Source organism: Conger conger, chromosome 4 (assembly GCF_963514075.1).
Source record: "Conger conger chromosome 4, fConCon1.1, whole genome shotgun sequence".
Classification (NCBI taxonomy): domain Eukaryota; kingdom Metazoa; phylum Chordata; class Actinopteri; order Anguilliformes; family Congridae; genus Conger; species Conger conger.
The window spans coordinates 46,349,721-46,370,213 of NC_083763.1; the positions used below are offsets into that span (position 1 = coordinate 46,349,721).

Below are 20,493 nucleotides of genomic sequence, written 5' to 3' on the forward strand. Positions count from 1 at the left end.
CCATTCCAACCCAACGTGTTCAGTGACACAGCACTGTAACTACAGTGTAGCCAGAAGTGCTAATATCCCATTCATCCTGAGCTTGTCTCCCGGGAACGCATTAAACAATTTACTCTTCTAATGTGCTGAAGACATAGACCGCGTGTGCTTGCTACAGCGTAGTGCAAAAGACTGCATATTAAAGTGATGTAATTACAGCTTCAGACGATACCCTGGTGCATTAATCACACACCCTGCATGTATTAGCAGCGGCATTAAGGAGAACAGAAACCGAATACAAAACATAATTCCCTTTTAATGGTGTTTTTCCTCCTTCTTCTTCTTCTTCTTTTTTTTGCGTGGGCCGGCGTCGGACAATTAATTTGCTACTGAGCGAGGGATGATGCTTTATTTTACTTGTCATGCAAGGTTTTTTTCCCCTTCTAATTATGATCCGCCAGCAGTAGATTCGGGCTGGTGCTTTCCTTGGCAATTAGTATATATTACACAGTTAATGACTAACACTCTCTGGTGTCATAAAAAGCAATGAAGTGATAAATTTAAAGTAATTGGAGTAATTCAGCGGCTGAGCGTTAAACGCGGGAACGGGGAGAACGGAAGCCACCACCGCCGTCTACGCCGGCTGTTCCCCCGCTGTTGCCGACGGGAAACATTTCTCAGGCATGATATACATTTTATTAGTCGTGTTTGTTTTTAAATAGGTCACCAGAGACTACTGAGCTACTGAGCTGCTCTGTGCCAGTGGCCCAAAGGGCTCTCAATCGCGGCAGACGCGGCAGCCATCTCTGGTACGGGGGGACTGCGGAGGAGCTTGATATTTATAAGGCTTTTATTTTATTGTACCAATAATGTGGCTTTAGTCAAAGTGGCCGCTAAAGGGATAATATGTCTGTCGTTTATCGAGATTGTATCCCGCCCCCCTCCACATCTTCTGGAGGTTTCTAATGCACTGTTGGTGGTGAGGAATAATCCTACCCCCCCCCTCCACTCCTTTACAATCTACTTAGCAATGATTTATTGATCCAGGCTTCTTCCTTCATAGAGAATTACTGATCCTTTTTGGGAAATCAGATTTTCACACCTTTCATGAGAGTGCGCACAGCGCGGGTCCCAGGAGGTTGCCAGAGAAGTTGACTTTGAGGAGAGGCCCCTCGACGACGTGCGTCTCTGTGGGCTCGGCGCTAATCTGTAATGTCAGTAATGTGGGGAGGGTAAAAATAGTTCCATCCCACTCTCTCTCTATCGCACCAGAAGCCAGGCCTTTTGAAAAGCACCTTTTTGTTTATTTGAGAAGCAGTCAGGGGGTTTTTTTTTACCCGCTGTCAAGCTCCATGTTCTGGATGGCAGTATTGATTTTGAATAATCTCCTAACTGCGGGATGTCAAAATGGATGTGGTAGCGGTGGAACTCAGTTAGAATTAAGAAATCTTGTGGAACTTGTGGGGATGATACGGCCGGGTGATGGAGCTGTGGACAGGTTTTGTTTTGGTGAATTTTACAACTTATGTAGTTGGCCAGGCGAAGCTGTAGGGCAACCACACACTATCTCAAAATATATTTTGTCTCTAAACTTATCCATTTCAGTGGTGGATGCTTTGTCCTATGTGCTAGTTTTAAGCTTGTAACTGAAGACCAGGGGTAGGGATACTCGCACTATAGTGCATACTTGGACATTTATGAAAATGGTAACTTAGGCGCTGGGTAACTTTTCACTGTTTGCCATCTGGTCCAGATAATCTGTATCTTTTCTCTATATATTTATCATTGACATTAATTGGGGCAGCCAGTAGCCTAGTGCCTAAGGTACAGTACATGAACCATAAGGTAAGCCACAGGAAGATCCACACAGCTGTTGGGCCCGTGGGCAAGACCCTTAACCCTGCATTGCTCCAGGGGGGATTTTCCCCTGCTTAATCTAATCAGCTGTAAATCACTTTGGATAAAAGCCTCAGCTAAGTAATAAATTAATTATTGTTTATTTGTGTTACCTGCTATATATTTCCAACGATGTCTCCCCATATATTAAAATACACCAAATTAAAACTCATCCAAGGAAAAACCTTCTCTGACAAAGTTTTGGTGTTCTTTAGTGATGCACTCTGTGGTCTGGAATAAAATTCTGATCTAGCCAGTGCTAGCAGTCGACAGAAGACCCATAAAACTATGTGAAATTAGCCATAGCATCACTCTTAGCGGGAGACATGATATGGACAATCAAATTAATCACGACTACACAATTTCCTATTGGCATGTAGCATGGAGAAAGTTGCTCCTCTCAGGTATCTCAAGAGAAGGCATTGAGACCTCAGACTGGCATCTGTGGAGGAACTTGAAAGAGGAAAAGCCTGTTGATTCTTGGGGCATCTTCCAGATGGCAAGGAGGATGAGCTATAGATCCGTAATTCCAGTTTCTTCCCTGTCGCTTGAAGAACCTTAGTATGCACTGTTTGGGTAGCACTAGGTTCTCTGAAATGTGACAACATAAAAGCCTAAAGTTCTACTGTCCTGAATTATCCCTACATGTAGTTGCTAGAGGAGCTCATCTTCTCTACTACCCTCTGCTCCTGCACATTTACTTGGAGAAGGTCAACATTTGTTCCTAGCATGCCAGGGTATTCCAGATAAGCAGAAGACTAGGGTACTTTGGGGGCAACTTTGTTGACCTAGCCAAAGACAGGGCCCATGGTCAATGTTAATCCAGACCCGAACCATAGACAAATTCTAAATATGTGCTTTTCCCAACAATTTATCATGTAGTAATAAATATTTTACTTTCTTAGTGTACTTTGTGTTGAAGCACTACATTTTGGTGGATTGATGCCCTCTATGGTCTGAAATAAAGGACTTCCTTGTTGACCCGGTCTAACGCAGGATCCATGGTCGATGTGGATCCAGTAGTCGAGTCATAGAGGCATTCATGTGCTGTTGTGAATGTAGGCAAGGATGGTGGGAGGACATCAGAACAGAGCCATCTCCTCCCAGCTTTAGATGATGCTCAAAGGTAGTCCTTCAGGCTCATTGCTCTTCCCACTCATCCAAGACCTCACAAGAACTCACTAGCAATTCAACAAAAGAAGACATTTATAATAAAAATGACAAAACAGTTGCTAAAGAATGTATTTAACCCTCCCACACGATGGTCTCTCAGAGCGGGCTCCTATGGGACCTCCATATTTTCTTGCTTTTACATTTATGTGAGGTGCAAGACTATTCTTATTTCTCTGTTAGATTAGGCGAGTTAGTATGCCAATCTACTAGTATGTAGATTTTAATGGGGCAGTTGTTTGGTTTAAAAGCATGAATCTATTGTCTGTCAAGCAATACATTTGTCAGGCTAACATCAGCGCTTTATATTATTTGATGTCAGAGGAGGAAAATCCACATTCAGAAAGTTAAATCCTTCCCAGTAGTTTGTACCAATCATTGTTATATAATTGCTAATTATCACAATTATTCAGCCAGGGGATGGAATTAATCATTGAAATCAGTTCATTGGTGGAAGGAGCTCATGGCATGACTTTTACTTTCTGATCCCTGAACTTTCCAAGATAAAAAAGACACAGCAAGACCTCTTCCTAGATGCTGTTGGTCATTTTAGCTGCTACTTATTTGTTTCTGAACATCAGAGGTTGGCTCCTGGAGTGTTTCAGGGAAGGTATCAGCTCTCTGTTCCCCTTCATCGGATCAGGCCCGCGCAATATCCTGTGGTCCTGTAGATCGCATTATGGGCTAGCGCATTAACTCAGTGCGCAGAGCTCAATCAGTCAAACCTGACGTGTGGTCGTTTTTCCACAGTGTAACCAACGGCACTACATTTCGGGAGGACACGCAACACCTAACCACAGAGAAAGCAGCTGAACCAGAGGTCCACCATCACTGAATAAAATATGTTTCAGCTACTGGGTTGCTTTTGAGGCAATAAGCGTGATGATATGATCAATTATACCGGTTGGAGCTAATTTCTTTCCGTGCGCCACTCAACCTCTGTGTGGGTAGTCTTATACAATGCTCAGTCAATGCATCACTCTCCCAGACAGCAAACAACATTTAAAGATGAAATATGAATCTATTCGTGAGCATAATACACATATTTATGGCATTGTAATTCTGCCTGCCAGTTTAGTATGCTTAATGGACTAACAATATAATTTAATCAATATATTATCTTTTTGACGGGAACCTACATTAATTTCCAGGCATTATCTTTATTTTTAAATTGCGAATAGAGCAAATGAACAAGTGAATATGCAACTAACTACAAACTAAGTACAGGTTTCTGAATCTCAGTGTAGACATACCTCTCTAAGGTTAGGTGTGAGGTACAGTGGCTGATATATTAAAAACTATTTGTCAGTGTCATGGCATAGCTGGGCAGTGGGACCCCCATATCCAATCGACAGGACTCTCTATGAGCTCAGGAATCCCACCAATGGAACACCAATGCCCACAGCTTGAGACATTCTCACTAGGAGTGTGTCAGAGGATTCTATATTACATGTCCAGGAGGTGGTGGCATGGACTGTAAGTATTGTGTGTACGTGTTACCCGCTATATCACTGCTCAGCTCCCAATACAGGGGGCAGATTAGCTCGCCATGGGCTTTGATGTTGCAGAAGGTCAACCCTGGGGGATCGATGGACAAAAACGAATTCTCACTTTCCTTGCCAATCGATGCTTTTTTTATATATTTATCTGAAGGGGGCCTGCTGGGTTTTATGGTTTCCCGGCTTCAAAGAGCTTTTTTTAAGGCCCTCCTTTGATAGACTGGGGCGTAACAAGGCATTTTTCAATGGGCCACTTACACTTGGCCAGATCCGTGCTCTTTAGCAGCTGTGGGCACACTGGAGTTTGAAATGCAGTGATCTGTCATTAAGAATGGTGTACGAGCTTTCTGTGGGTGCTATGCACACAGGAGGAGCTACCATTGGCTGATCAGTGTATATTGGATGATGGTCAGATTCCCTTCAAAGTCCTGTTCATGTGCCCGTAAATGTGCATTTTTATCCTGACACACATGCATTTCTTTTTTTACTTTGGAATAAAAGTACAGCTTTATAAATATAGGCATATATTATATCTAATCAGGGCAGCCTTTTCTTTAACTGCAAGATTGAAATTAAATGAAAATTATTATTTTTTTGTATGTTTTAAAATGAATTTCTGCTTATTAGAAGTATTCCATTTGTCTAATGCAAAAATCACACATTAGATATGTTACTGGATCATATAAATATTTACTATTTATTCATTTATAATATGAACGTATGTTACTAAAATGTTTTTTTAATATAAATAGCTGTATTAATTATATATTAATCACAACTGAAATGTTTGCATGTGCTTAAAAGGAAATTAAATTGATCAGCCCTAACGGTACCATCAGCCTGCTCTCCATCAAGGTATCAGCTCAGATCTCTGACAACATACTATAGCCATTTACAATGCTTACTGTAAGTCAAAGAACATGGGCAGGTTGTGAATTCTTTCAGAGGTTTGTATCTTAAACAATCTTAAAGTAGTGTATTGTAAAGTATATTGGCAATTTTGCAAATTAAAGTTAGAGGCAATATACTTATTTTGCACTTTTACGAAAGTATGCTTTATTTCCAACATGTCCATGTGTCCTATTTTGGACCACATATCTTGTATCACTCTTTCAACATAGCTTGCCCACACACTGTCGGTATGTAGCATGCAATTTTTAAACTAGTGTGAATAAGTGACAGATCCTGCAGTAAAGTATGTATTGTAGAGTATAGAGTGTATATTGCTATGATCTCATTCATATATGCGTACTGTATATCATTCTGGATTTTAAAAAAGTATGGATGTATATGGCCCTATACATTTAAATATTTGTCCAATCAATTGTCATGTGCATTCCCAGTCACTCAATTTCTCCCCCACAAACCACATTAATCTTCACTGTAGGAATAAGTTATAATGTTGTATGTAATATATACAATTTATTTTCTATTTGTTGAATTTATAAAAATAATAATATGCTGCCATGTTAATTTTAAGTCTATGGACAATTCATCACCAAAATTTAGAATTTTGAGGTCTAATTCAAATTTAATAAAATGTACAGTCATGAAAAATCATGCATATTTCCCCACAGAATGAGTGGTCTTGTGTCGAGATCTGTTGGATTTAAATTTAATAAAATTTTATTTTTGTCTTAATGTTTTATGCTAATTTATTTTATGTATCCATATCACAGAAATCCTGCAACGTAGCAATACCAAAATCAGTAGTTGGCTATCCCGTTTCCATTAGTAGTAGATCTGCGAAATGGCATTGAGACTGGTTTTGAAACGGGTGAGATATTGAGGTTCAAAATGTACTATTTAGAATGGAACCGATGCAAACATACTGAATAGTGAGCGCTATCGCGCTTGTGCGTCTGACCCTATGGGGGGAGACAAACCTCCTTCCTCAGCCCCCGCCCATCTCTCTGTGAACTGTGGTAAAACATCAGGTGCCGGTTTGCTGCTCTGCCTATTTTCTTCTGAGGAAAAGTGAGAATGAGGAAACGGTCTGTGTTTCCATCAACACCTGCCGCCAGGTCCTATGCACACAGAGAGGCTCTGATTCGGTACTGATGATACGGTTGCACCTGGAAGGAGATTCAGCTATGGGAGAAAAAGCTGCCTTTCTCTATTCTGTCACATTCTACTACACTACTCTTTTTCAATGAAACCACAGCAGAAATACTACTATGACGGTCACTGCATTTACTACTACTACTACTACTACTACTACTACAATGACTACTACTACTACTAATAACAATAATAATATTAATACTAGGGGCATCATGGTGGTGCAGTGGGAAGTAATTGCCCCCCAGCAAGCTTCCCTAGGTATGAGTGTGTGAGTGAATGACGTCTGTTTGCTGCGATGGATTGGCAACCTGTCCAGATGGATACAGGCGACCTGTATTCCTGCCACTTAGCCAGTGCGTGCTGGGATAGGCCCAGCCTTCCATGACCCTGACCAGGAATACGTTAGATAATTGTTGGGTGTAACAATTATAATAATAATGATTATTATTACAAATCCAATTGTATTATAAGTTTTATTTAAGGCATTGCTGGAACAGTTATATATGCTGTGGTATGTTTTAAGTGGGCAGACACACATAATAAACAATTGTAATTTTCATAGACACAGGGGAACCATGTTTTTAGTCAGAGGCTCTGATCATTAGGCGTTTCAGCTCACTTTAAATTCATCAATCCAATACAGTGTCTGCTGTTACAGATTTCACTAACCACACGTTTGGAGAATCTGTGGCATGATGATGAACAAATGTTGTCAGCAGGTCTGGGATCAAAACTGTGTCCTATATAGCCAGTGGTCAAAAAATGGATTTCCTCTTTTTTCCCTTGTTTCTCTCCTTGCCTGTGACTCAGTGGTTGGTCATCAAGTGCTGCTACAGTATATAGCGCTGTTTTGGCGATATTAATCCTGTGGGTTGAGGCGTTGCTGGGCGATGGCGAACACGCTCAGAGATGCAGCTGGAACAGGAGGAGAATATCGATCCGACAGCGGAATTACTGGGATAGCAGGACCAGGCTTGTATCAAAACTTGGGCTTCGTGGAGAGGCTAATGAGTTCCTCTGGAAGGGGACCTGCTCTCTGCTGAGAAGATGTGGGCGTGATTTTACAAGGTCAGCCATACTCAATGTTAATTTCTAGTAATTAAAAATATATATTTTTTAAATTGCGCTTTCAGATTGTTAATTCGATGAAAAGCGCTTAATAAATCTTAGACATTATTATTATTATTATTATTATTATTATTATTATTAATAATAATAATACACATTATAATATTATTTAAGACTACACAACTAGATTTACAGATAGATAGGTGTGTACAAAAGCCTGGGAAAAAGGTTACAGTTTATGTTGCTGCATCTCATTATGGAAAAGTATATTCTTTGGGATGTTAACATGGTCTCCATACTAATTTTTATGAAATACACGTTATAGAAATCAACATTATACTAGTTATTAAGACTGCACAGCTAGACTTAAAAATAAGTGTGTTCAATTGCAAGATGCACTTTTTACAGTATATGTTGCATCGCAGTGTGGAAAAGTATAAATATTCATTATTAGGATGTTAATAAGGGCTTCTCTTGCATTCATTTGTCTCCATGTTCTATGCCTGCCTGTAATTTGACTACACCCATAAGATGCTGTTTTCTGTGTTGCGTGCCTCTGCAACTAACAGGGATCTTCCCCCATAAGGACGAGTGTTACTGGAGCTCAATCCATTTTGGAGGAAGCCTCCCGCAACAAGCCCCACTTTTTTCAGTCCTGGCATCAAGGCCATGTCTGTTTTGTTTTGGCTAGGTGTCACGGAACGCGTCACATTAAAGACTGAAATGTGACAGCGCTCTTTTAATGTAATCTCACAAATACACAATGGCACCTGAATGCAACCCACGTGTGTGCGCTGCATAGCAAAGTAGTTGGAATCAAACAATGGATATTAAACCGTACAGAAACGCATGAATAAATAATCTGTGTTAGGTTAATTATGATAATAATCAGTGTGTTTCTCAAATAGAAGACACTACTGTTAATCATATTAAGATTAAGATTACTGCTAATAATAATGATGCATTTATGATGATTATATAAATATTACATTTGTAATTATGAATATTATGATTACATTTATTCTATTGTTATTGTATGATAATGCTAACGAATATGCATTATTGTATGTAAATTAATTAAATCAATAAATATGTATTATCGCAGTATATAATTACACTATTGATTAGATAATGATAATCACCATCGTTAACATAATCACAATCATAATCATAATTGGAATAATAATCAAGTAGTGGATACAAGTTTCTGTTAATAATATTATGGCATTTATGATTATTACTATAAATATTATACCTTTTATTCTATTATTATTGTATGATAATGCTCCAAAATATGCATTATTGTATGTAAATGAATTGAGTATATAAATATCTTATTACAGTATGTAAGTATACTATTGCTTAGATAATAATAATAATAATAATAATAATAATAATAATAATCATCATCATCATGAACATAACCATGACCATAATCATAATCATATTCGTAATCATAATCATAATCACAATCATAATTGCACTAATATGTAGCAAGTAGTTGTGGTACATGAATTGTTCAAACATTGGATGCTGTAACAGCGCAGTAGATTCTACTTTCTGATACAATTGCAATAAAAAAAATTCTGCTCTTTCAAAGTCAGCCCTTACCGAGCTCAACCAGAACATAGGATGGGAAAGTGTAAGAAGTGATGTCACCATGGCCGGCATCTAGGGCCACCGCAGGGCCACATCACAGCAGCAGCAGCGTGGGGCCGCAGCCTCCCTGGGAAGGGGGGGCGCGCGGCCCCTGAGACGATGCAGTTCGGGCCATTAGCAATTAGCAGGGATATCTGATGGTGGCCCGGAGGCCATGGCTGGCTGCCGGCTCTGAGGGACAGGCAGGGGGGGGGCGAGAGCAGAGTGCTCTCCCCGCTCTTCCCCCACGGCCAAAAGGAGAAACCTGATCCCCTCCAGGGCCTCGCACACCTCCGGCCGGGCCGGGTTCGAAAGGCGCTCGGGGAGCGGTGTTTTATTAAAGTAATTAACAGCGAGGGCCAGGGAGAGAGAGAGAGAAAGAGAGAGGGAGAGCCTGTCATGTCGTCTCTCCGACCAGAGAGATGGATGAAAGATGATAGAGGGGGTCTCATCCCCTCCACTTGTTTAGAGATTGTCAGAAAGAGAAATGTCAGCATTATAAAAGCGTCGCTGTGCTCTTGATATGATAAAACCTTCAAGCAGAAAAGAGAGAGAAAAGGGAGAAAAGGGGAGAGATGGAAAGACGAGGTGGGGGCGGGGGCCGCCCTTCCACACAGCGAACGCGCCACAGTTGCTTTATATTTGTCCTGTTTTTCTTTTATGGCTGCCGAGAAAAAAAAAACTGATTTCTTCTTCCCCTCTTTTCCCCCCCGTGCTCCCGCTACAGCCCTCGATTTCTCGATTTTCTTGTTTTTTCTTTTCTTTTTGGTTTTATTATATGTTTCGCAAGCCCTAACGCCCCTGCGAAAATTACATTGTTAAATGACAGTATTTCAAAGCCACGAACGCTTTCCACCGCCCCTCCGAGCTTTCAAACAGTCAACAGACTGTAAAGAATAAATAATAAAAAAGTATTGATTATTTTGATGACTGTGAGATTCAATTAGGTATTAATTTTGCCCTCCAGTGGACCTATCAGGGTATTCAAAAGGGAGGGGGGGAGGGATTTGGGGGAGGAGGGGGTGAACTAAATGCATGTAGAATGCGACCGGGCTTAAATATAGAGAGAAAATGTGTTTACCTATATGGGAAAAGGAGGGCATCGATGCACAGAGTCCAATATTTAAGTGCTCTGCAAATGAAGCCCAGATGACAAGCGACATTGTTTGCAGGGATATGAGTATTGACCAGTCGCGTCGCATTCGATGACAGCTTAAACTATTTCTATTGATTAACATTTTCATAGATTATCATGTGACATATCAAAGTCCCCCCGCCACCCCACCCCAGATGAACACATTAAGAATCCCCCCGGGGGGGTCTATCGACCGTCCGGGGGGGGGGGGGGGTGTAGGTGGGGGTTGGGCGGGCAGGCGTTCGGACAGCAGAAGGGCAGACCCCCCTCTCCACACGCGAGCCGGTCACCTGCTCTCCGCTCAGACCCATTTAGGCAGAAACTTCTCAATAAATAACAGACAGCGAGCAGGGAAGCGCGTTTCGCCCACTCCGATCTTCCCCCGCTATTGTTGGAGGGGAAAAGCTGCCGTAGTCCGAGCGGGGCTATCTAGCGAGGAGAGCGGGAGAGAGTTGTGGGCTCGTCCGTTGCACGTTTTGTTTTGGGGGGGGGGAACTGGGTTTGAACTTAAAGTCAGGCACGTGGAGGACGGCAAGACTCGGGTTTGACGTTCGCCGTGCCGTAGCTCGCTTCCCCTGCCTGGAAAAGTCGACGTTTCTCAAACATAGCTGTACGTTTTGCTTTCCCAACGACACGGCTCACTGTGGAACATTGTTTCGAGTAAGTACATTTTTACCGACTTCTACAGTACGACTGTACCCTTCATTCGACTGCTTCCAGGGCTCACCATGTGTAGAATGTGTAACATTTCATATGTATCCCTTCATGTGTATGTTGCAATGCCTTTTCCATGCTGTTTTTCAAAGTATTAAAACAAAATTCTATTCAGTGTTTTGCTTAATTTATTCAGTGAATTGAAGGGAAATTCAGTTCATGTTTCTTTTTGTAATGAGTGTAAATAGATTGTGAATTGGCGTGCCTGAAATCATTTCTGTGTGTGAAAAGAGAGGGCCAGTGCACTGCACATTAGCTGGGTCACCTTTGACTTGTGGCTTTTCGCCACATCACGTGTAGCTGCTTCGTTGGTTAAGCAAGCAAATCCCGCCGCTACGAATCTAAGCCATTTCAGGCCTCCGGGCTCTCCTTTATACGACACATTACTATTAATACGCATTCAGATTCTAGTCAGATGTGCTTCATGTGCTAGATATATATGACATGTAATTATTGTTTATGTGCGAGTGCGTGTAAGTGTGTTTAATGGTAACAGGGCCTCGCCTCCGCACCGTATGTATATTAATGGAGGAGTGTGGAGGCTCGTGAATGGTGTGGAGCACCTTTAATAGGGTGGGGAGTAATGGAAAACTCATGCCATCTGTAATAGCTCTTCAGTCGACTGCAGCCAGCAATAACAGCAGGAGCAGCATCAGCCTCAGATAAGCGAGAGAGAGAGAGAGAGAGGTAGAGCATGAGAGGGGGGAGAGCGCACGAGTGAGGGAGAGGGAAGGGAAGAAAGAGAGAGAGAGCGAGCAGAGAGAGAGAGAGTGTGTAAAAGCGCACGGCGAAGCTCAGCCCGTTTTTTCTCCCACCTGGGTTTTCTGCGCTCCTTCCTAGGATCCAATGATTACAGGGCAGCTCAGCAAGCCCCTGCTCTCCCTGCGCGGCGAGCCGAGCGCGGCCGAGCTGAGGGGAGACGACGCGCCAGCCACCCCGGACAGCGAGCTCAATGAGCCCCTGCTGCTGCCGGCTGGGGCCACCGACGGAGACGACGCTCCAGGCAAGCTCTTCGGTGAGTCGACAACCCCCCGCCGCCCCCCCCCCCCCCCCCCCCCCCCCGCCTTCTCCCAGCCCGGGGCACCTGGGACCGGGGGGTCTGCGGTTCTGCCCGCGCCGCACTCCGGCCCGAGGTGTCGACAGTTCGGTCGACCGAAGAAAGTTGAGTTGCGGGGAAGGGGGGGGGGGGGGTTGTGGGTATTGTAGTCACGCACGGGAGTCAGCGGCCGATGACTCCTTGTTCAGCCGCTGAGAGAAAGTTAGAGGCAGGTGCCGCCAGGCGGGTGTGTGAACAGTTGTTTTTAAATGCGTTTGTGAAGAGTAGCGTGCGCTCCTCGGACTTACCAGAAGTAGTGTTTGTTGCTGGAAGTAGATATGTTTTGCACTTTCGTCATCACCTTTGCTTGGTGAAGCTCTGTTGCAAGTTGCTCACTACACGTGGGGACACTTTGCTGTGAAAGCAATTCGATTGTCATATCAGAGTGGGTCAGAGTGGTCGCTTGTATTCATTTGATGCGGGAGCTCGGGTCAAATGTGGTTAATTGTGTTTCTTTGACTTGTTTGTGGAATCTTGTATACTCCATGCTGATTTGGGGTCCATTTGCCATTGTGAAAAGCAAGGCGAGGTGTGAGCAAATCTAGGGCATAGGCTTGAGACAAAGTCATTCATCGGTGCTTCTGAGTCGTGAAGCTGTAGATAAAATGTCAGAGAGAAGAATGTTGTGCTGTGGAGAGTTTAGTGAATGTGTGTATATTTGTGGTTAAGTCCCCATTTTGTTTGGTAGATGTCATTCAGATCCCCTCTTGGCTATTTAAAAAAAAACTAAAACATTAAAAGTAAAATCACAGTAAGTAGTATGAACATGGGCTTGAAGCTAAATTTTCTGTCTGTTTTGTTTTGAAACATACTGTATGTGGAAATGATGATCCCCTCTTGGCAGGTATAGAGTGGTAATCTCCTTGTATTAACATACAGTATGTGTGTGTGTACATGTGTGACATGGCAAGCACAAAAGCGAAAGGTGACTCGTACAGACGTTTTTTGACAAGTGAAATGAAAGTGAAATGCTGGTAAAATAAACTTGAAAGCATGCACTCAGTGTAAACTTAGTGTGAACATGTGTAAAAATGTTACGTGATTATTATTATTACTATTATTATTATTATTATTATTATTATTATTATTATTATTAATTAATATTAGCAGTAGTAGTAGTAGTAGTATTTGTCTTCATATTTGTTCCTATTGTATATGATAGCATACTTAATTTTCTTGTTTTAAGTGTAATCATTTATGTGATTATATTGCATGCACCATGCTATGGACAAGTACTGTACTTGCATAATCTATTAAATTATATTTTCAGATTTGTAAGCTATCCTTTCAAATATTGTTTCAAATTATATTTTCATACATAATGACATTGCATTAAATGAATGTAGTATTCCCTAAACAGGGGTACATTTATAGGAAATAAAATACTACTTTTGTGGCTCTGTGAAGAGCATAAATGTGAAATTTGTTGTATACACATACAGTATGTGTGATCATCATTGATTATCATAATTTATCATGCAAATTATTATGTTGATGAATTATTATGATTCACAAAAAAATAATTGATATTGTAATAACACATTAATTCTAACAGCTTAATCATCCTTTTAATGTTTGCACATAATTTATATAATACTAATTTCTTTAAGCCATTATTATTCTTTGTGCCAGCTCTAAAAAAGTCCCTGCTTTTGTTTTGACACAATTATTGATTGATGTTAATTGGAACTTCTTTGCTGCCGTAGACACAAAGCACAAATACAAATATATGGAAGTGTCAAAATATTTGTTCAAGGAACAACAAACTGCTGATGATATTTCTTCGTAGGATTTTTTGTTATTCATTATGAGTTAGAGATGATTATCTTTTATGAGTTAGAATTGATTGATAGTTAGAAGTGTTTTCCATATGATAATATGGTACTGAAGATATGCAAGAAAATATTTCTATATTAAGTTTTTTTTTTTAAAGATTATCATATGAGATCAAATGATTTGTGCTACACTAACTTTCAGTAAATACTACGTCAATATTTATTTAAATCAATGTTTAATCGATTACATTTTTAAGTTGTTGTAGGTGAAAAGTGAAATTGTGATTGCATGATTCTATGAAGGAATTACGCAAGTAATAAACTATTCTAGATAAAAAATGAAGGAAAGTGGCTCTCGATTTCACGAACGAGGAAAGGTATATTTGATGAAAAATCAATAAAAAGAATAGAATCGGAAGACGGCACAATGTACCGTCGCTAGGTAAGATGTTTGCTAGCATTGTAGCAGGGCTGAGCGTGGCTTCAGTGACAGTAAATGCCATTGGTGGAAAGGTGTGAGAGTGGGACATTAGGAATAGAGGTTAGGGTTAGAGCCATGGTATTCTGGCTCGTGTCTATGAGCTTAGACTGACACACTCTAACACCCTCGCCCTATTGCCTGGCCTGCCTTTGGTCAGCTGTGCTGTGTGCAATCTCAGCCATCTAGATAGTGACAGAGAGAAGCTATATATACTCAGTGAATGTACAGTAAACAGGATAATTCTGTAGTATGCTGCAAGTATGAAGTTAAATATGTGAATAAGAATAATAAGAATAATATGCATTACATTTATTATTATTATTATTATTATTATTATTATTATTATTATTATTATTATTATTATCAGTAGTAGTATTATTGTTATTATTATTAGTATCATCATTTATTATTCAAGCAAATGTTAATCAGTTGCTTTCACAATAATTTTTTATGTGGTGGTGAGTTCATGAATAATATCATGTTCAGGAATATCTTTCTCTTTTTCTCATTTTAATAGTAATTTTAATAATAATAATAATAATAATAATAATAATAATAATAATATCATCATCATCATCATCATCTAAGGCATCATAATCGTAATCATCATCATTGTATAATAATTATCATAATCATAATTATTATTATCGAGCCTTTGAAACGAGCTCAGTGGAAGCCCACATTCATTTATCAGCAGGGCTGACTCCTTCAGACTCATGAAAATGACACAGCACCAGCGATTCTCATCCAACCAAAAGCTTCCACCTCAGAGGTCTGTGTGCTGATGTTGTGGTCTGTGGTGGTCTGTGGCGTTCTGTGGTGGGAGGGGGCGTGGGTAGCAGGCTGCTGATTTTGGGAGTTTTACAGGCTATCAGTATCTTTGTACACGGTCGGTGGAGAGGGAATTATGAAACAGATCATATTATTGTTATTATTATTATCATTATTATTACAAGTTAAGTTATTACCACTGGGACCATAAATATTTGTGTTAATTAGTATACTTTTGTAATTATTTCGTATAATATTTTTGATTAATAATGGTACATTGTTTTTAGATCTATTTTACATATCCTTAATTTACATAGATTGCGAGTGCGGAAATAAGCACTGACGCAACGTAACCCAACATAAACTTAAGTGAAGTGTTTACAGACTTTCCAAATCCTGATTTTGTCAGTAATCCAGTAACTAATGAAAGGAAAAGAATGACATCATTGTTTATCCTTGCTGTGTTATTCTCCTATTCATACTGCAGGGTGTGCACCCGGCACCACACGGGACACATTTCATAATTTCTCATTTCACGTGGCCAAACTGTGGGGCCAGTTTTAGCGCACTCGCTGTGTTACACCTGCTGAACGATCGAGTCAGCCTCAGCTGGGCCTCTTTCCATGCCCGGCCTGCCTGCCAGCTACACAGCGTCTCAGAGCACGGGGTTACCTCGGGGTGGTTCGAGATTGCTTCTGCGTGCGTCCTTTTCATTTGGTCACCAGAATAGCTAATTTCACGTTTAAAAATATACAGGTAAAACAGACGTTTGGCAGGTTCACGTGTCTTTCGTTTAGTCTCATGGTTACTTGGTCATTGTATGGCAATGGTGTTTCCCTTTCTGGATGCTGGATTTTATACCATTCAGGAGTTGTTGTTTTTTGGTCCCGGCTAACGGTAAATATTGCTGGTACGTGAGGGAGCGCGTGTAAAAAAAAATAGTCAGTGATGAATTAGGGGGCCAGTTCAGAGGCAAGCTTATGAGGACAGGAAGAAAAACAGGGACTATTCTAGAAGCCATGGCCACCTCTCAGGCCAAGGCCATGCCTGGCTAGCAACACTGAGCTAAGAAAGGCCTCTTTCACCAGCACACACCCACACGCACGCCCTCACACAAACCAGTTGACAAACCAGAGCTTTGGACCCTTTCAAGCGAGAATACGAAAACATATCCCACAGTTTTCTGACAAAATGGCACAGGTTAAGAGCCTTGCTTTGCGCTCAGTTCTCCACCAAAGACCTTTTAGGCATTTTGTGTTTTGCTGCTAAAATAGAAAATGTTGGTTGTGTGTGTTTTCTGTGCATTGGTGCTTTATCAGTCTTGCTTTAAGTTAGCTACAGAAGCCTCACACTGTAGTTTTGTTTTTGCGCATGCGTGCAGAGAAATGTACATTTGAATAGGTACATTTCTGTGCTTATGTAGTTATGTTCCGTAATGTTCTCTTTTGGTCTAAATGAGTATATATTTTCCCTAGCAAAACAGGTACAAATTAGTTATATATTTTTGGCTAGGGCTCATGCTACGGGTTTATGCACCTATAGGGTACCGGCCCAAAATTTTTACCTTTTCAGGCACTGTGTGAAGAGTGAAAGAGAGACAGAAAGCGCACGGGTGTTTAATCCGGCCGCGGTGCTGTTCTTTTGCGTACGGAGTGGTCGGTTGCGGCAAGGCCCGTGCGGGTAACTCTACCTAATTTCGTTAACCCAGGCAGCGCATCCGTGGCGACCAGCCAGACCGCCCCGCATCACAAGTCCGCCTGGGCACGCGCGGATCAGTCGAAAACCTTCGAAAAACCAAAGGCATCTTCGATTAAAAGAAGAAGAAGAAGAAGAAGAAAAAAAAACACTGCTCGGAGTTGGCCGATAAATAATACATCAGACGGACCCTTACGGGGGGTATACAGGGGTAAGGGCAGAGCGAGAAACGCGGTGGGGAGGGAAGGAGGGAAGAGAAGGAGAGATTAAAACAGAGGGCAGTTCCGCTCCATTCGTCCGCCGCCGACACCTGCCGTCGCCGGGGTGAGGGAAAGGTGAGGCGCAGGCTGTCCCGACGACCGACGGAGTGGGGGTGTCCCCCTCCTGAGCCCCCCCCCCCCCCCTCTCATTTCAATACTAACGGGAGGGGATGACGGGGGTGGGGGGGGTGTAATGGGTTCCGCTGATTCAAGTTCGACAATCCGTCAGAGAGCGATCTGTGTAAAGGTGCCTGCTGTCAGGTTAATAAATTTTTCAGGATATCCCAAGGCGAGACTCGAAAAGAAAAAAGCAGCAACAGTTTCATAACACCAATGTAGCAATTTTCTTTAATAAGCATCGAACCTTGTTGTTGTTTTGTTCCCTCTTCTTTTGTATTTTTCTTGTTTTTGTTTGAAACTCAGATGCCCATCTCTCTCACTCTCTCTCTCTCTCTCTCTCTCTCTCTGTTCCAGCACCCAGCCTGTCTGCGTGTTGTTTTATGTGTGTACTTGAGATAATATGGCTGTGATTTGGTGTGTTGTCTCTCCTGTGTATGAGGCTCTTGGCCTGATGATGGGGTACCAGGTCATTATGTTGTGTGTGTTTGATTTCTGCGGCAGTAATTGTACCAGCTCTTTTCCCACTGCCTGTTGTTGATGGTGATAACGTCAGTTGCGTAACAATGCATTAAAAAAAACTAAATAATCGTACTTACAGCTACAGCAGTCAGTATAGCAGTTCATATTACCTGTATTCTAATAAAATTTTATTTTTAACTATACAGAATTATAATAAACTATATTATAATTATAATTAAATGACTACATATTTAATTAAAAGATAAATATATATTTTGAAGTCTTTCTCAAGTTTTGTTTAAATATAGAAGCCTGTAGAAAAAATTAACACTACATTTCTGCTGTACTGCAAAAAAGAACAATATGTCGGTCTGAAGATTTTTTGTCATATATACACTTAAAATCTCATTAATATTACTTTAGTGCTACAGTGAATGAGACAAAAATATTACCAATGAGGTAAGATCATTTGACGAGCAAACGGTAACTGAAAACAAGCCAATATTTTCTTTAAATTTGAGTTTAAGTCTCATTACAAGACCAAAACACTTGTTAAGTGTTTTTCAATGTGTGATGTATGTATTTCACAAAGTTAATCTGCTCTGAGGAAGCTGAACAGCGAGCACTGTTAGCCTAGCATCATGGCGTGAAAGAGAGTGGGCTCTAGGTTAGCGCCAGCCCCTGGGCCCGGCTTCGGCTAGCGGGAGAAGACAGGATGTGGGGCCTACTTCAATCCGGCCCAGGCGACTGGCGAGCTGCCTTACCGCCCGGACAGCCTACCTGTCAGCTTCTAGGCGCACGCAAGCAAGAAGCGAGGCCAAACGGTGAATCATGCAGTCCGCCCACGTGTGAAAAGGAAAGGTCCGAAAGCTCTGCTGCCTGCTGTCCGACGCAGAGGTTCCGGTAACTTCCGCGGGGGGGGGCGGAGCTTGAGCCAGCAGGGGGGCGGAGGTATGAGGCCTGCTCCTCTCCGCAGAGGGCCGCGGGTCAAATGGACGGGCTGTCGCTCCGAGCCGACAGGCTGACGGGCACCCACCAGGCCCGATGCCTCACTGAGTCTGGGGCATTGATATGAGGGCCTGATAAAGAGAGCGGCAGCAGGGTGCAGTGATGTGTGTGTGTGTGTGTGTGTGTGTGTGTGTGTGCGCGTGGGCGTGCGTGCATGTTGGTGTGTGTGTGTGCGCGTGGGCGTGCGTGCATGTTGGTGTGTGTGTGTGCGCGTGGGCGTGCGTGCATGTTGGTGTGTGTGTGTGCCCGTGGGACGTGCGTGCAAGTGGGTGTGTGCGCATGGAACGTGCGTGCATGTGTGTGTGTGTGCGCGTGGGCGTGCGTGCATGTGGGTGTGTCTGCGTGTACGTGCGTGTAGGCACATGTGTGTCTGTGCGTGCGTGTATACACGTGCATGCCTGTTATTATATTATTCCCAGGCCACATTCCCCTCCCCGACCTCCTCCCAGCTTCTGGGTTGTCCCAGCCCTGTGTCTGCGTGTGTGTGTGTACACGTGTGTGCATGTGTGCTTATACATATGTTTGGGCTTGTTTGTGTGTGAGCATCAATGTTCATGAACTCTTCTCCTAACCCTAAATGGAACATTCTTACATCACTTCCTCTGTACAAAGAGACGAGCACAGCTTTGTCTGAACTGTTTCTAGAAGGTTACTTTTTCCTCAGTGTAATGACATAGCCTAGCATAGCGCTTTGTTTTCTGTTGCTGTTATATTCTTTCTAAAGCCAGGGAAATGTTTTGAAAGACCTTTTCTGCTCTCAGCAGTCGGAAGGTTGTTTTGTACCATGTACGTTTTGAAGCAGAACAGAGTGTGGCTATTTCAACATTTTATCAGCTGACACATTTATCAAAATCTTTCAAAATGTTCTTGGAATTTTCTGCTAATACAAATTTGGGCAGTTCAAGATTTCAACTTCGGTGTCTGGCATAGCATGGTGCACAAGCAATACTATTAATTGCAATATTCATTGCAGGTTTTTCCATTATACTGCATATTTTAAAAAAATATCAAAAATAACCTAAGAAACTAAAAACATTTTCAAATTCCAATTGCCAGCCAGCTAATGTCCCTGTAGAACCATTGATTTGATCGGCCATTTGAATATAGATACAATGCAACATAGAGAAAAATATGGACTTATTTTAATTTCCATCTTTTTGGCTGTTGATAATAACTCTTTCTATATATTCAAGAAGTGGTAGACAGTGCTAGCGCACCTTACAATTGCATGTTGTGATCACGGAGACACAGTGGGAATTTTCCGTAGATTGCAAACTCAGATACCAACAAAAGACTTGTCCTTGGTAAGCTGTTTATGGAAGTGCCTTACAAGAAAGAATGGCAAGCTTTATAATGCACAGGGCCTTATTTCATTAATGAAAATTGGAGAAAGCAAGGTTGAATGTCAGCTTTCACAATTCCTAATAGGACCCAAAATGGCCGCATCTGCTTGTGTCCAAAGCTGTTCATTTTCTTACAATGGCGTGTAATGGTATATTCACACACTGGAAAAACAGAATAGGCTGACTTGTTAACTGCGTGGCAAACTCAATGCACAACATAATGTACCCGCTCGCTCATGTTATAAATTCAAACAGGCTTTATTGGCTTGACAAATGAAAGAGTTGCTTTATCAAAGCACATTTTGCATTTTACAAGTACTGA

At 41.7% G+C, this 20,493-nt stretch overlaps 1 protein-coding gene across 1 annotated transcript in view; it reads left to right on the forward strand.

The window, feature by feature from the left end:
* pou6f2 (POU class 6 homeobox 2) overlaps positions 1-20,493 on the forward strand; it is a 138,089-nt gene that overhangs the window by 14,196 nt on the left and 103,400 nt on the right. The window contains exon 2 of the mRNA XM_061238972.1: positions 12,004-12,178. Within this exon, the coding sequence (XP_061094956.1) occupies positions 12,004-12,178 (175 nt within the window). The remainder of the gene's footprint in view (positions 1-12,003; positions 12,179-20,493) is intronic.